The 15682-nt window shown below is 42.3% G+C and overlaps 1 protein-coding gene across 1 annotated transcript; it reads right to left on the bottom strand.

Annotated features, from left to right (window-relative positions):
- Positions 1-8027: 8027 nt before the first annotated feature.
- LOC115111206 (nodal homolog) lies at positions 8028-9997 on the bottom strand. Its single transcript, XM_029637066.1, has 3 exons — positions 9745-9997; positions 8321-9144; positions 8028-8210 (listed from the first exon to the last, which is right to left on the bottom strand). The coding sequence occupies exons 1-3, from the start codon at positions 9995-9997 to the stop codon at positions 8058-8060; spliced, it is 1230 nt and encodes a 409-aa protein (XP_029492926.1). The 3' UTR covers positions 8028-8057.
- Between the last annotated feature and the right edge of the window lie 5685 nt (positions 9998-15682).

The raw sequence follows: 15682 nt of genomic DNA on the forward strand, positions 1-15682 counted from the left end.
TCACATCCGGCCGTGATTGGGAGTCCCATAGGGCGGCACAAATCAAATTGATTTATATAGCCCTTCGTACATCAGCTGATATCTCAAAGTGCTGTACAGAAACCCAGCCTAAAACCCCAAACAGCAAGCAATGCAGGTGTAGAAGCACGGTGGCTAGGAAAAACTTCCTAGAAAGGCCAAAAGCTAGGAAGAAACCTAGAGAGGAACCAGGCTATGTGGGGTGGCCAGTCCTCTTCTGGCTGTGCCGGGTGGAGATTATAACAGAACATGGCCAAGATGTTCAAATGTTCATAAATAACCAGCATGGTCCAATAATAATAAGGCAGAACAGTTGAAACTGGAGAAGCAGCACGGCCAGGTGGACTGGTGACAGCAAGGAGTCATCATGTCAGATGGTCCTAGGGCTCAGGTCCTCCGAGAGAGAGAAAGAGAGAATTAGAGAGAGCACACTTAAATTCACACAGGACACCGAATAGGACAGGAGAAGTACTCCAGATATAACAAACTGACCCTAGCCCCCCGACACAAACTACTGCAGCATAAATACTGGAGACTGAGACAGGAGGGGTCAGGAGACACTGTGGCCCCATCCGAGGACACCCCCGGACAGGGCCAAACAGGAAGGATATAACCCCACCCACTTTGCCAAAGCACAGCCCCCACACCACTAGAGGGATATCTTCAACCACCAACTTACCATCCTGAGACAAGGCTGAGTATAGCCCACAAAGATCTCCGCCACAGCACAACCCAAGGGGGGGGGGCGCCAACAGATTGGCCCAGATTGGCCCAGCGTCATCTGGGTTTGGCGGGGTAGGCTGTCGTTGTAAATAAGAATTTGTTCTTAACTGACTTGCCCAGATAAATTAAATAAAATAAAACTAGACTAAATAATGAGCTGACCATCAGGATGCTGTGGGTGTGGTGGGCTATAGAAGAGGGTTATTCATGAGGGTTTAGTCTGTGAGAATCAACACGTGCTAGAGAATCTGTGACACCTGGCTCCTTGCCACTGTCCTGAAGCTGCTTCACTAATGGGAAACCCACTGGGCCTTTTCCCCACGCCCTAGTGTATGAACAAACACTGTCAATGGTCCAACCCCAGGCCCTATAATGACTCGTGCCACAGTAGGACCCAATGAACAACATGACAGACTTCTGCACCCCAACATATCAGCCGGTTTAAATGGCTATACTATTTGTCAGCATGGCTTGTCACAGTGGCAAGAGTGATTGTTAATCTGTATTAGTTCATCTTTAGTTAATACGGCATTGATGATAGGCTTGAATTCAGCTTTGACCTCTTGAATGTCTGTGATCACACTGCTTTTAGTTTAGGCTGTACTTGCTTAAATAACATGAACAGCTTAGTTTTGTAATTCAACCTGCCTCTGAGTAGTTGGTACACAGGTTAAAATGGTGTGTGAGGATACTCGCACGTGATGCCGCGGAGCTGAGCAGACGTTGACAAACCGAGCTCTTCAAAGTTATTCTATTTTTACCTAAATAACAACGTTGAAACAATATTCTAACATCGGCTGATAAATTGTCAAGTACTTACCTTCCCAAAGAGCCATGGACCTCCGACCGAGAGGACGACCAAAACGTTGTTGATTCCCAAGATAACGATAACGCTACAGCTAGCAAGATTAGCATTAGCCCTCATAACTCAGACGACAGTTCCAGACTGTTGCTCTCAGCAGCCTCTTGCGAGCCTGCCGACATACTGGCTACTCTCCTCCGGGAAATTCAGGATGGTAACAGAGGTCTTTCTCTGAAAATTGATAAGAAATCGGCTGAACTCCATTCTTCCATTGACGACCTGAAATCCTCCATGAATGATCTCCTTTTGAGAACGAATGAGGCAGAGTTGCGCATTAGCACAGTTGAAGATACCATCGCTAGACATGACCAGGTCTTGACACAACTGCAAAAGGACAATGCCTACCTCAAAAACAAGGTAGATCAGATGGAGAACCAGAGTAGACGTAGTAATATCCGTGTGGTGGGATTGAAAGAGGACAGCGAGGGCCGTGACCCGGTCTGTTTCTTCACTCAATGGATCCCGGAGGTCCTAGGCATAATCAACTTCACCAAGCCGCTGGAAATCGAACGCGCCCACAGAACATCAGCGCCGAAACCCCGGCCAGATGAGCCCCCACGAGCCGTCCTGATCAGGTTCCTCTGTTTCCAAGACAGAGAGAAGATACTGCAACTCGCAAGAGCCAAAGGGGACATCACCATCGATGGAAAGAGGGTCAGCCTTTTCCCAGATATGAGCGCGGATCTCGCCAGACGCCGCAAGCAGGAGAAGAACATCACCGGCTACCTCATCCACCCTGCGCGGATGAAAGTTCAGTACAAAGGCCGAAGCCATCTCTTCAACACACCGGGAGAAGTGCACACTTTTCTCAAAGAACTGAGCAACGTCTGAGCCAGGACGGTCTCTCTGGGGGATAAAATGCAGTTCGTTTGTTTTCTCTTATCCGGATTGAACTGCTGGTATCTCCCGGTCACTTTAATTGATTTGTACATTTTCAACTAACCGTATCTTCCCGGGGTGAGTTCTATTACATTTACAGGAGAGTATATTTTGGTTTAGTCCATATCTACTGGGCGAAGCAATAAGTGGGTTTAGGCCCACTGCGTTCCCCCTCATTTATGTTAATCTTTCGAAAAGAGACTCAAGCATCCCTTACCGTGGGCAGTAAATATTCAGCCATAAATATCTATTCACAACGTTTGTTTTCAATTTAGAGAGCTCGCAGATTTTAGTTTACGCCAAGGTTTAGCTAGTAAGGGCAAGATGGAAAGCGAGCAGCAACGTATCTCTCAAAGTGTATTCATGTTTGATTGTTGGGATTGTTGTTTTAGTCTGACAATCGGGGTGGGTGGGATTTTATTATTTTTTTCTTCCTTTTTTCTATGTTTATTGTTTCCTTCCTAAAGAGACACACAGGTCACTTTTGTGCTCAAACCAAAGTTGAAACATTTCCTAATTATCTGCATATGATAGATTTCTATTCAGTTACATATTTGAAACCCAACCTATGCTTAATATACTAAAATATGTCACATTCAACGTAAAAGGTCTTAACAGCCCGATTAAAAGGAAAAGAGTCTATACATACCTTAAAGAAATTAAAGGCTGACATTGTGTTTTTACAAGAAACACATCTTACAGCCAGTGAACACAAGAAATTGAAGAGGGAATGGGTAGGACAAGTTTTTGCATCCTCTTTTAACTCCAAAGCAAGAGGAACTGCAATTTTGATAAGTAGACACATCCCCTTCTGCGTCAACAACACCATCTCTGATCCCTCTGGCAGGTTTGTTTTGGTGCAGGGGCATATGTTTTCAGAGTCTTGGACCCTATTGAATATTTATGCTCCTAACTTCGATGACCATATGTTTATTCAGAATGTCTTCCTTCAGGTTGCTCAAGCACCACCAGGATGGCTACTGGTTGGAGGAGATTTTAATTTTTGCTTAGATACAGTTCTTGATAGGTCTTCTGATAAACCCTCACTTCTTACCAAAGCCGGCAAGCTCACCATGTCATTCATGAAAGATCTCAATTTACTAAACATCTGGAGACAGTTGCACCCACAGGATAGGGACTACTCTTTTTATTCACACCCACACAAGACACACACACGCATAGATAACTTTTTACTTTCGACACAACTGTTTCATAGAGTGTTAGATGTCGAGTATCTCCCCAGATTGCTTAGTGACCATTCTCCTCTGGTATTATCAATCTCCATTCCTACCAAGGTAAATGGAGCATATAGATGGAGACTAAATACTACACTCCTAAAGCAACCTGAATTTTGTGCATTCATCAAAGAGCAGATCAATATTTTTACTTTGACAAACAAACCCTCTGCTCCTGACAGCTTCATTCTTTGGGACACATTGAAGGCCTATCTGAGGGGACAGATTATTTCCTATACTAAAGGGCTGAAGAAAAAACACGGTGCGGAACTGAGTGCCCTTGAATCTGAAATCTCAGAGCTAGAGAAAACCTACCAAAGAGGCCCGACTAAAGATCTATACAGGCTTTTGGTAAATAAAAAACTTAAATATAATATTCTGAACACATATCAAGCTGAGAGGGCCATCACTAAATCAAAACAGCGTTATTATGAGCTTGGAGAGAAAGCTCACAAAGTATTGGCATGGCAACTGAAAGCAGAAGAAAGTAAGAGGACAATTAATGCCATAGAAACTCTTACTAAAGAGATATCTTTCGACCCTACTGAAATTAATAATACTTTTAAGAAATACTATGAAGACCTCTACACTTCCCAATCAAGCAATGATCTATCAGAGATAGACTCCTTTCTCTCCTCTCTCAACCTCCCATGCCTGTCAGGGGAAGACAGCGAGCGCCTTAGTGAACACTTCTCAGTTCCTGAATTGTTGGAGGCCATTAAATCCTTACCTTCTAATAAATCTCCTGGGGAGAATGGCTTCCCTCCAGAGTTCTATAAAGAATTTAGGGAGCTGTTGGTCCCCTACCTTATGGAGGTACTTAAAAAAGCCAGAGAAGACAACTGCTTTCCAGAGTCCTTCTCTCAAGCAGTGATTACTGTAATCCACAAGAAAGGGAAAAACCCGCTAAAGTACGCCTCCTATAGACCAATCTCTCTCCTTAACACAGATTGTAAACTGGTCACCAAGATGCTATCTAAGAGACTGGAGTCATGTCTTCCCCTATTGGTCAACCCAGATCAGACTGGCTTCATAATTAATAGATTGTCCTCCAATAATCTCAGAAGGTTCTTTGATATAATTCACCTTGCTAACAAAAACAAAATACCTAGTGTCGCAGTCTCCCTCGATGCTGAAAAGGCCTTTGATAGGGTTGAATGGCCATACCTTTTTCGCGTCTTGGAAAAGTTCGGATTAGGTACCGTGTTTGTAAATTTGATAAAATCACTCTACAAATCTCCTAAAGCTAGGATTGCTACCAATGAGATTACTTCCTCCTCTTTCCCTCTTTATAGGGGGAACAGACAAGGTTGCCCAATTAGCCCCCACCTCTTTGCCCTCGCCATCGAACCGTTGGCTGAGGCTATTAGAACGTGCCCTGACATACATGGCTTTGAGGTGGGCCCCCATACCCATAAATTATCACTCTTTGCGGACGACCTTATCTTATTTCTAACAAACCCAGAACACTCCCTCTCTCACTTGCAGATCCTACTACAGTGTTATAGTTCTTTCTCTGGATATAAGGTCAATTTTGATAAAAGCAAAATCTTACCGTTGTCTGTCTTTGACCATCATACCATCAAGCACAAGTTTCCTTTCAGATGGTCGCCTATGGGCTTCACATATTTGGGCATAATGGTGGATGGTAATCTGAACAACCTCTATAAACTCAATCTGGCCAGTTTGTTGCAAAAGGTGGAGGTTGACCTTTGTAAATGGATGGACTTACCTCTCACTCTACTGGGTAGAATCAATGTAATTAAAATGAATGTCCTGCCCAGGTTTCTATATCTGTTTCAATCTCTCCCTATCCCTGTTCCCGCAGCATTCTTTTTCCTCTCTCGACAAGCTGACCAGACAGTTTATCTGGCACGGCAAAACCCCTAGGGTTGACCTGGATAAACTGACCCTTGATTACAGTCAAGGGGGCTTAAACCTCCCCAATTTTAGAATGTACTACTGGGCTGCACAGTCTAGGTTTCTGGCTCAGAGGTTTGACAATGGTCCCTCTCCCTCATGGTTGAACATTGAAAAGCTTGAGGTAAATGATGACACTGGGGCAGATTTGTTTTACAAATGGGACAGAAAATCTATAAAAACCATCACAGACAACCCTTTAATCATACATTCTGTCCTGGCATGGTGCAAACTGCATGAGCTGTTCGGACGAGGGGGATTCCTTTCCCCTAAAACCCCTTTATGGAACAATAGATTGATCCCTATGTTTTTCCAGAATAGTAACTTTAGACCATGGTCTGATAAGGGGATCACTCTTCTGGAACACTGTTACGAGGAGGGAGTTCTTATGTCTTTTGATCAGCTGAAACAGAAATACCACTTGCCTAACAGGGACTTCTTTAGCTACCTACAACTACGAAACTTTATTAGGGTGACTCTCAAGGGACAATGGAACCTACCTAAGATGTCACCTATTGAACAACTCTGCCATGCAGACCAACCACTGTTCAAGACCATTTCCCGTGTTTACAATGCTCTTATGTCAGGACTAACACTGCCTGGGCTAGATAAACCCCGACTTAGATGGGAGAAAGATCTGGGTATTGATCTTGATGAGGATCTATGGAGTGACCTATGCAGGGATGGTGTTACATCCACATTGAACTCCAGATACTGACTGATCCAGTTTAATTTCCTCCATCAGCTCTATATCACCCCATCTAGACTGCACAGGTTCAACCCAGATATCTCCTCCCAATGTTTTAGATGTGGCTCAGATGAAGGAACATTCCTCCATTCTACTTGGCATTGTTCAAAACTACACAGTTTCTGGCAGGGGGTATGCGATACCATATCCTCAATTCACGGGGTTGCATTCCCTTTAGACCCGGAGGTCTGTCTACTGGGTAACTTTACTAACACCAATCTTAGGCAAAGCCATACTATAAAGCTAACAGAAATATTGCTAGCGATTGCCAAGAAATGTATTGCCTTGAAATGGAAATTGGATTCCTCCCTGCCAGTTGCAATGTGGCTTTCAGAAGTTAATAGTTGTATCCCTTTGGAGAAAATCACTTACTGCTTGAGGAATAAGTTAGACATTTTACAGAATTTGGCAACCTTTTGACTATATGGAGAATCTCCCCCCACATCTCATTGATTGAATCTATATATAATCCTCACATAATGTTTCACACGTAATGTATAATATCTAATTCCTTTTGCTAAGAGAGACACTAAGGATAAGTGTAATTTCAGGGCAGGGAAATGTGAAGGTGTTGGACCTTTTGCACTTTACCCCTCCTGCACATAGCTTCACTAACTCCACTCTTGCTCGTGTTAGGGGGGGGGGGGGGGGTCTATATGCCCCCGTTTCTGTCACTCTTGATTACTGGCACCCCCAAAATAAAAAACGCTTTTTTCTTTAATCCAATCACCACCCCTATCTTGACCCCTCCATTCCTACATGTTGCTCTTTTCATTTGCTCCCTTTACCCGCTGCTTCGAACGCAATCAACTAGGAAATTGCTCACCTTGGCCTTTTTATGCGAGGGGCACTGACGACTTCCCATAATCTGAGCAGTAATACTATAAAAGAGATGTGGATTTTAGGTGAGGGTGGTAAAGCTGTTAACAAGTGACTGGTTCGAGAAGCCATAAACACACTTGTCTTGTTCAGTTCGTCAAGACTGCTTCAGAACAGATTAGACTTGGTCAGGGCTGTGATAGCCTCATGTAGACTATTGGTTGAGAGTCAATTACATCAAGAAGACAGTCAAAAGGTCTGGCGAAGATGATGCTGTAATGTCCTAGAGTTCGCTCACTTATTTAGAGGATTAAATTAATAAATGTCACTTCGATTAACGGAATAAAATGCTTTAATATAGTTATTTTTTCATTCTATGTACAAAAATATATCTTGCAATAAAGGATTAATAAATGAGTGAAAATACAAAATAATCATAACAATTAAGGCACTATTTTGGCAGCCTATTTCTTTCACTTCTTGAAAATGACAAAACACTGACAAACACAATATAAAACGTATAGCCTAAAAGTAACACCCAACATGGGTAATAAATATTCAAATAAATAACAGTACATGTTTATCATGCTGGTTCAAACCAAGGACAAATCTTCTAATATGGAATGCTGTGGTTCCAGCTGAGATCATGACATAGGCCATGATAGAATAAGATATAGTATGGACCATAGCAAAGAAGTCTATCTTCCTTGTGATAACGACCACAAACAACTTAAGGTTGGACACCAAACCTTCAAGAGTCATTCCATGGCGCACAATATATTCCAAGTGAAGCCTTTTAAATAAGTGTTTTCACAATAGTCTTTGTGGTTGCGGGCCCGATGTGGCTGGGGTATCAGTGACAGCCACACTCCTCCACGATCATGTCCTCGTGATGCCGCAACACCACGTCTTCGTCCCCGTAGTACAGCATGGACAGCGGGCTGAGGCGCGTGGGCACGCAGGACGGACAACCCACGCGATCCGGATGGTACAGTCTCAACAGGCTCTGAAAAACACAAAAAGAAAATAAGCTTTACGAAAAGCTGCACTGAAGATAAATGCATATTAGGAACTTAAACCAAATATAAAAAGTGTTGTTTTATGTTTAGATCTTACTTGCATGTATGCGTGGTTGGTGGGACTGAAGGATTCATCTACCGGAGTAGGGCACTCGCCCTCGCAGCGGAAGGCGTTGTAGCGTTTTGGATACACAATCCACTCGTTCCAGCCGATGTGGTCGAAATCTACCCACATGTCAATCTTCCGACAGAGTGGGCGTTGGACGGCTTCAGCCGCGGACCCAGTAGCATTAGCTGCAATTCCGCCAGCCATCCGCACTCTCTCCATTCGGTTTCTCTTGTGGCGTCGCCCTTGAGCTTCACGGCTGACTTTGTCCAAAATTGCGTATTTGGAGTGCTCCACAGTACGGATGAGAGTGGGTGCGCTCTCGCCATCTCGGGGCAGGTTGTGCTTGGAGAAGACAACCATCATAACCCGTTCGTCTGTCGGATGGTGAACCTTGATTTTCTTGTGCGTAAGATGCCCGATGTAGGCCGTGTCAATTTCCTCTCCGTCGTCCGGTGCCCCACTCTCGTGTTCTTTCTCTATCACAAGGACTCTTTCTTCTTGGCTTTGCGTCACTGTGTCTCCCTGGTGCATCCAATATTTGAGCAGAGCTGTCACATTGAACACGTTCCATTGAGACCTGGTGTCACTGGGCGATGCGCCAAAGCTGCCCAAGAGAAGGCGCTCCTCGCTGCACAGTTCAGTGTCAGACTCGCAGTCCTGCTTTCGTGAGTGATAAATGTCCAGTGTGACGTGTTTGGAAGCGGAGAACGCTGGTAGTCTGATCCGAAGCTCTGACAGCTGGACGTCGTCACTCGCAGAGATGGAGGACATGTCGAAAGTGATGGTCCATTTCTCACCCACTTGATGGCATCCTGGAAAAAACTAACAAAAGTTAGCAAACCAGTTGTATGCAGTCAGTGCGCAATCAACAAGACAAACTTTACGCAGACTTCACCATAAACTAGCCAAACCATTCAACAAAATGTCAAAACGCTGGAGGGAGAGGGAAGACAGGACAGAGTAGGATGTGTATTCAACCGCCATTTGTACAGACGTCTGTAGGGCTAATACACACACCCACTCACATAAAACAGAAAAACCCTTTAAAGCAGAATAAGCATTGTGACATTTCTGGGTTGTAAAGGAGGATCTGATAAACACAGATAAGACAGCCTGCAACCAGGCCTGGCAGTGATGGAGAGGACAAGCCTGAAGAGATCTGTGGACTGGTTCGAACGCTTGCTTGAACTACAGGTCAAATGACATCATCATATAAGACTACAATACACGCGCCAGTCTGTATTGGTCCAAAAAGTAGCAAGTTAAAGACGGTAAATGCATAAAAGAATGTTGGAAAGCCAATTGAAAATGGCAAACAAATTTAACAAAATAAGGATCCTCTGGGAATGTTGCCAATAGTGTTCAAGTTTTCATATGCCTAAACAATTAATTGAAATCAATACTTTACGTACCTTTTGCAATCAGACTGAGGACTGAATCAGAATCGTGTGGAGAGGGGCTGTTATCGGCTGCGGTCTTGATGGAGCGGTACAGCTGCATCATGTATAGAGGGTACCTATGGGGATGGTACGAATTCAGATATCCTAAACTAGACTCGGGTGAGCTCTTGTAATGCCGGGAATGGTGCAACAGTTTCTCCGAACTGCAAAGCCTGAAAAAGCAGACGAGGAACGCGCAAAAGACGAGCGGTGCCAAGTCTACCATTTTGACTGAAGCGGTGTATCCACTATAGCGTTATAAGTCACCTTGAAAGTAAAGACAATAGGAAGATGGCAACAACTAGCCCCCTTCCTCTAGCTTCTCTTGGTTTGAAATGATGCCGTGAGCAGACAGAGATCCAGACAGGGCATTTATAGTGGACAGCTGCCCTTTGATGACACCATCCATCACAAACATCTCAACAACCCTCTGATCCACAGTACACATCAGAGGACAACAAGACAGCATGTAGCCAAGGTCATTGTCTTTCGAAACTGTCAAGACATTTACAGGTAGGACTATAATCCTTCTCATTTATTAAGATCCCAACTGTTAGAACCCCTTTATCAAACTTTCAAAAACAGTGATATTAGTTAAACATATATTTTTTATTAGGCCAGACAAGACAAGCACATTTTGAGATCAGATTAGGTTCTCTAATAGGCAAACATTTTTTATTTATTAACCAATTAGGTATACCACTGCTTGTTTTAAATATTAATGACTATTTTTGTGAATACTTCACTAACGTTTCCTGCATCATCCTGGCCGCCTTTTTTTATATATATATATATATTTTTTATAAACAAAAATAAATAGAATAATGTCATCAACAACTCGCATGACCACATTTTCTTGACTATAGTAATAGTCATTTATTATCGGGTTTCTACCTATCAATTTGAAATCCAACCCATTGAAGTGCTTCGATTAGATAGTATACAAAAATACCAAAGCCCTTTTATTGGAGATACTTTCCAAAGAGTCCGATCCATTGATCGTGGGACCGATGTCCACGTTTCAAAAGCTATATTTTGGATGTTGGTCGGCTGTGAAACTGAACCAATTTCAACTGCGTTAAAATAAAAACATTGGTATATGAAGCTTACAAGTGAAATTAACCTCTTAAATGTAAAGTCCCCATATTTTGGGACCCTATTTGATGTTTTTTTTTTTTTTTTATTCAATTCAGTCTGGTATGAGAACGGTAGCCCCTATCTGCAAAAGCAGGGCGTCTGCAGAAAGCTGAGTATCTTGCCTATGGATCAGTCAAATCTTAGATATGACTAATTACCATATATGGGCATACGAATTTATAAGGGCAGGCCGAGCCGATGACCTGATATCAAGATGCCTGCTACCTACTTTCCGGTTAGTGTTGTGAAGCATAAACGGAATAAACACGGAATACATTGATACACGCTGACAGCCAGGGTACCACAGATTGAGGATATCTTATGTCTGCCTGTGACCTACGGTTATTGATCACCAGTCCCCAGAGTCAAAATGTTTATTTTACACAATGTTTTCACCAAACATCTTACAAGGTAAGCTTAGATTTGGTCTGTGTTTGAGCAATAGTTACAGTGCCTTCAGAAAGTATTCAGAGCCTTGACTTTTTCCAAATGTTGTTACATTACAGCCTACAATTGATACAGCCTAAAATGTATTATATTATTTTGTAACCTCAATCTACACACAATACCTCATAATGATAAAGCAAAAACAGTTAAAAAAAAAAGTTTACTAATTTATTACACAAAAAAACAGATCTCACATTTTCATAAGTATTCAGACCCTTTACTCAGTACTTTGTTGAAGCACCTTTGGCAGCGATTAAAGTATTGAGTCTTCTTGGGTATGACACTACAAGCTTGTCACCTTTATTTGGAGAGTTTCTCCCATTCTTCTCTGCATATTCTCTCAAGCTCTGTCAGGTTGGATGGGGAGCGTTGCTGCACAGCTATTTTCAGGTCTCTCAAGAGATTTTCAAGTCCAGGCTCTAGCTGAATCACTCAAGGACATTCAGAGACTTGTCCCGAAGCTACACCTGCGCTGTCTTGGCTGTGTGCTTAGGGTTGTTGTCCTGTCAAAAGGTGAACCTTCGCCCCAGTCTGAGGTCCTGTGCGCTCTGGAGCAGGTTTTCATCACAGATCTCTCTGTACTTTGCTCTGTTCATATTTGCCACGATCCTGACGAGTCTCCCAGTCCCAGGGGCTGAATAATATCCCCACAGCATGATGCTGCCACCACCACGCTTCACGGTAGGGATGGTGCCAGGTTTTAATCCAGATGTGACGATTGGCATTTAGGCCAAAGAGTTCAATCTTGGTTTCATCAGACCAGAGAATCTTGTTTCTCGTGGTCTGAGAGTCTTTAGGTGCCTTTTGGCAAACTCCAAGCGGGCTGTCATGTGCTTTTTACTGAAGAGTGGCTTCCGTCTGGCCACTCCACCATAAAGGCCTGATTGGTGGAGTGCTGAAGAGATAGTTGTCCTTCTGGAAGATTCTCCCATTTCCACACATGAACTCTAGAACTCTGTCAGAGTGACCGTTAGGTTCTTTGTCAACTCCCTCACCAAAGCCCCTCCCCCGATTTCTCAGTTTGGCCGGGCGGCCAGCTCTAGGATGAGTCTTGGTGGTTCCAAACATCTTCCATTTAAGAATGGAGGCCACTATGTTCTTGGGGACATACAATGCTGCAGACATTTTTTGGTACCCTTCCCCAGATCTGTGCCTTGACACAGTCCTGTCTCGGAGCTCTATGGACTATTCCTTTGACCTCATGGCTTGGTTTCTCTGACATGCACTATCAACTGTGGAACCTTATATAGGCAGGTGTGCCTTTCCAAATCATGGCCAATCAATTGAATTTGAAAACCAAAAACATGACTGGCTAGCATACGATCATAGATACAATTTGGCTACATAGGCCTACAAAAATATACAATATCAAAAATCACAAGAATAGTTTCAGATCAAAGGCTGTCACCCGCTTCCCTTGAAAAACAGTTTGCCCTACAGCCAATTCTGTCAAATCAAAATAATTTTCCAAAAACAATCAGATTTAAAAAAAATATGGCTGAGATGCAAAGAAAATTCAAAGAGGGGGTACAAAAAATTGGTCAGATTAATATTGCCATTGAGAAAATTCAAAACAAACCGTGACATGATCTTTTTCAAGGACAGTCTCGCAAAAACAAGCATTCTTGCGTTCTAACTACGCGCTATTCAAAGTGCTCTGAACAAATTAAGGGAATCGTTTAAACATTAGCATATTCTAAACTCCGATGACAGTATCGGTAATGTGTTTTCCGACCCTCCCTTGATCGTATTCTCGCTGGGCAGAAATCTCAGATCAATTGGTAAACTCTGATTTTACCATCCCAATTTGCGCCCCTACTGGATGGAAACTACAAGTGTAATGGCTGTGCTCAATGCAATGTCACTTATACATGTAGATCCTTTAAATACCTCCAAACAGGGAAACAGATCTCAATCAAAGGTGTTATCACATGCTCCACTAAGGCAGTTATTTATACCCCGATGAAGACAGCTTGTCTGTCAAAACGTTGGTTATTAGTTTATTAAATTACGGCATCTGAGCTCCTAGAGTGTGCGGCTCTCCTTTAATTTTTCAAGTGTTCTACTCCGCTAGCCAGCACCTCGCCTAAATTGGTGTGCATTTCTTTTGCCTGTAGATCAATCAATTGAATTTACCACAGGTGGACTCCAATCAAGTTGTTAAAACATCTCAAGGGTGATCAATGGAAACAGGATGCACCCAAGCTCAATTTCGAGTCTCGTAGAAAATGTAAAAAGTTATTTTTATTGAAAAACAAAATCTAAATCTGTTTTCGCTTTGTCATTATGGGGTACTGTGTGTAGATTGATGAAGAAAAACATGTATTTAATCCATTTTAGAATAAGGCTGTAACGTATCAAAATATGGAAAAGGTCAAGGGGTCGGGGTCCAAAGGCACTGTACATGCGGGGTATTAAATTAATCCTTAGGTTGGTAGGAACAAACCTAGCCTATTGCCAATGTTATCTGACGATGTATGACTTAATGGCAACATGGAATGTCCCCGACACCACCACAATGTTTGAGAGAGGTTGACGTTGTATAAATTTAGTTTTTATACTGACTAATAACTTTTAGGCACATTCAGTGTGCAAAAACAGTGCTATTACCACATTAGGACACTTTGGAGAGGTTGAAAGGACACTTGAATATACTCTGGATACCCCATAACACCACCACAATGTTTGAGTGAGGTTGATATGGTAGAAATTGTTTTATACTGAACAAATGGCATTTAGGGATTGCAAATATGTAATAGCACTGGAATTATCTAATTTACAGACATATGCGACTTTGGAGAGGTTTAGAGACACTTGGAAACGTCCTGTGACCACACCTGACACCACTTACTTAAACATCTGCCCATTTCTAGTTGTTAGGTTTATCAATCCCGTTTTTACTGATATTGTTCACATGTTGTGGAAACCATCTGACGCGTTTCCAGCTCTAGTCATCAATAATGTTATTTTCTGTGTGTGCTTGAACTATGTCATTTATATCTATCTTCTGATCATTTCCTCATAATCTCCCAGATGTCGTCTTTCCATGTTTTTGCATGTCAGAATCATTATAATTACACATGAATAGCAGTTACTTTAGAATATGTATATTTAGGCGGAAATCTATATTTTTCCATTACATTTAAGACATCTAAGAAATATGTAGGCCTATGCGAAATAGACTAATCTAATGAAATAAAATTTCACCACAACATTCAAAATAGAATTTCTATTAAGTTGTCTTTTATTTTATATCATATTTGGCTGCAAAAGAAAAGCAGTGCTGCTCTTGAGTCAGCTTTCTCCATTCAAATCTTACCTTAACATTAGAATTATTCCACAATTCTGACGACAGATCAGCTCCTAGAGAGAGATTATCACCTATGGCTGCAAATATTGAGGCGGCTTATTTGAATGCTTACCCTATAATAAATGCACTAAATTAAGATTTGGCACATCCAGCACATGATCAAATCCAATTTCATTTGTCACATGCGCCAAATACAACAGGTGTAGACTTTACTGTGAAATGCTTACTTACAAGCCATTTCCCAACAATGCAGTTAAAAAGTACGGGGAACAAAATAGGGGGAAAATGATTTACAAAAGGAACGCTAGACTACCCATCATTAAATATATTGAGGCAAATATTAGACAGTAGCCAAATAGCAAAATAAAACTAAATTGAATTAACATTAACTTTAGTTCAATATCATTGAAATGTATAGGCCTATAACCTATGCAGTTGGTAGGCTATTTAAAGGCAGTGTGTTGTGACATATTGTCTATTCACTTGAACCCCTCGGATGTGGAGGAATGACATGAACGCTTGGCTACCCATTACTCTACTAAGTGAACCAAGGTTACATCCGTAACTCAATGTTCTCTCTTGTTTTCGTAATGGGTCATCAAACAACATATTGGAGATGCTGTACCAAAGAGGTTGTGTGGACAACAGAGTGGGATAACTCACCATTTAACACGGTCCAGATGAGTCCTTAGGACGCCCTTGTATCCACCACAGGATGCAACAGAATATAATTACCCAACAGGGTAACACAGAATTTCAACTGTGGTAAACATCGGTGTACACAAGCAAGCTAAAAGCTCGAACTTGAAAGTCATGGGTGTTATCCAACTTGCAGAGTCCAGGGAGGCCCATGAATTAGTCATACCTCTGGTGGAGTGTTCTACTACACTATCTGGAGGTGGTCGACATGCTGCAGCTTATGGTTTTGACACTGCATTGGTAATCCAATGTGCCAGTCTCTGCTTTGAGACAGTGCACCCTTTGGTGTTCTCCCCATAACACACACAAAGCTGTTTT

Source organism: Oncorhynchus nerka, linkage group LG27 (genome assembly GCF_034236695.1).
Source record: "Oncorhynchus nerka isolate Pitt River linkage group LG27, Oner_Uvic_2.0, whole genome shotgun sequence".
Taxonomy (NCBI): domain Eukaryota; kingdom Metazoa; phylum Chordata; class Actinopteri; order Salmoniformes; family Salmonidae; genus Oncorhynchus; species Oncorhynchus nerka.

Bases quoted from the DNA above. Each gene is read 5' to 3' on its own strand.
- LOC115111206 (XM_029637066.1), bottom strand. From the start codon at position 9,997: ATGGTAGACTTGGCACCGCTCGTCTTTTGCGCGTTCCTCGTCTGCTTT. The intron at 9,145-9,744 runs GTACGTAAAGTA...AGTTTTTTCCAG, and splicing joins CCTCAGTCTGATTGCAAAAG to GATGCCATCAAGTGGGTGAG. The intron at 8,211-8,320 runs GTAAGATCTAAA...TGTGTTTTTCAG, and splicing joins CCAACCACGCATACATGCAA to AGCCTGTTGAGACTGTACCA.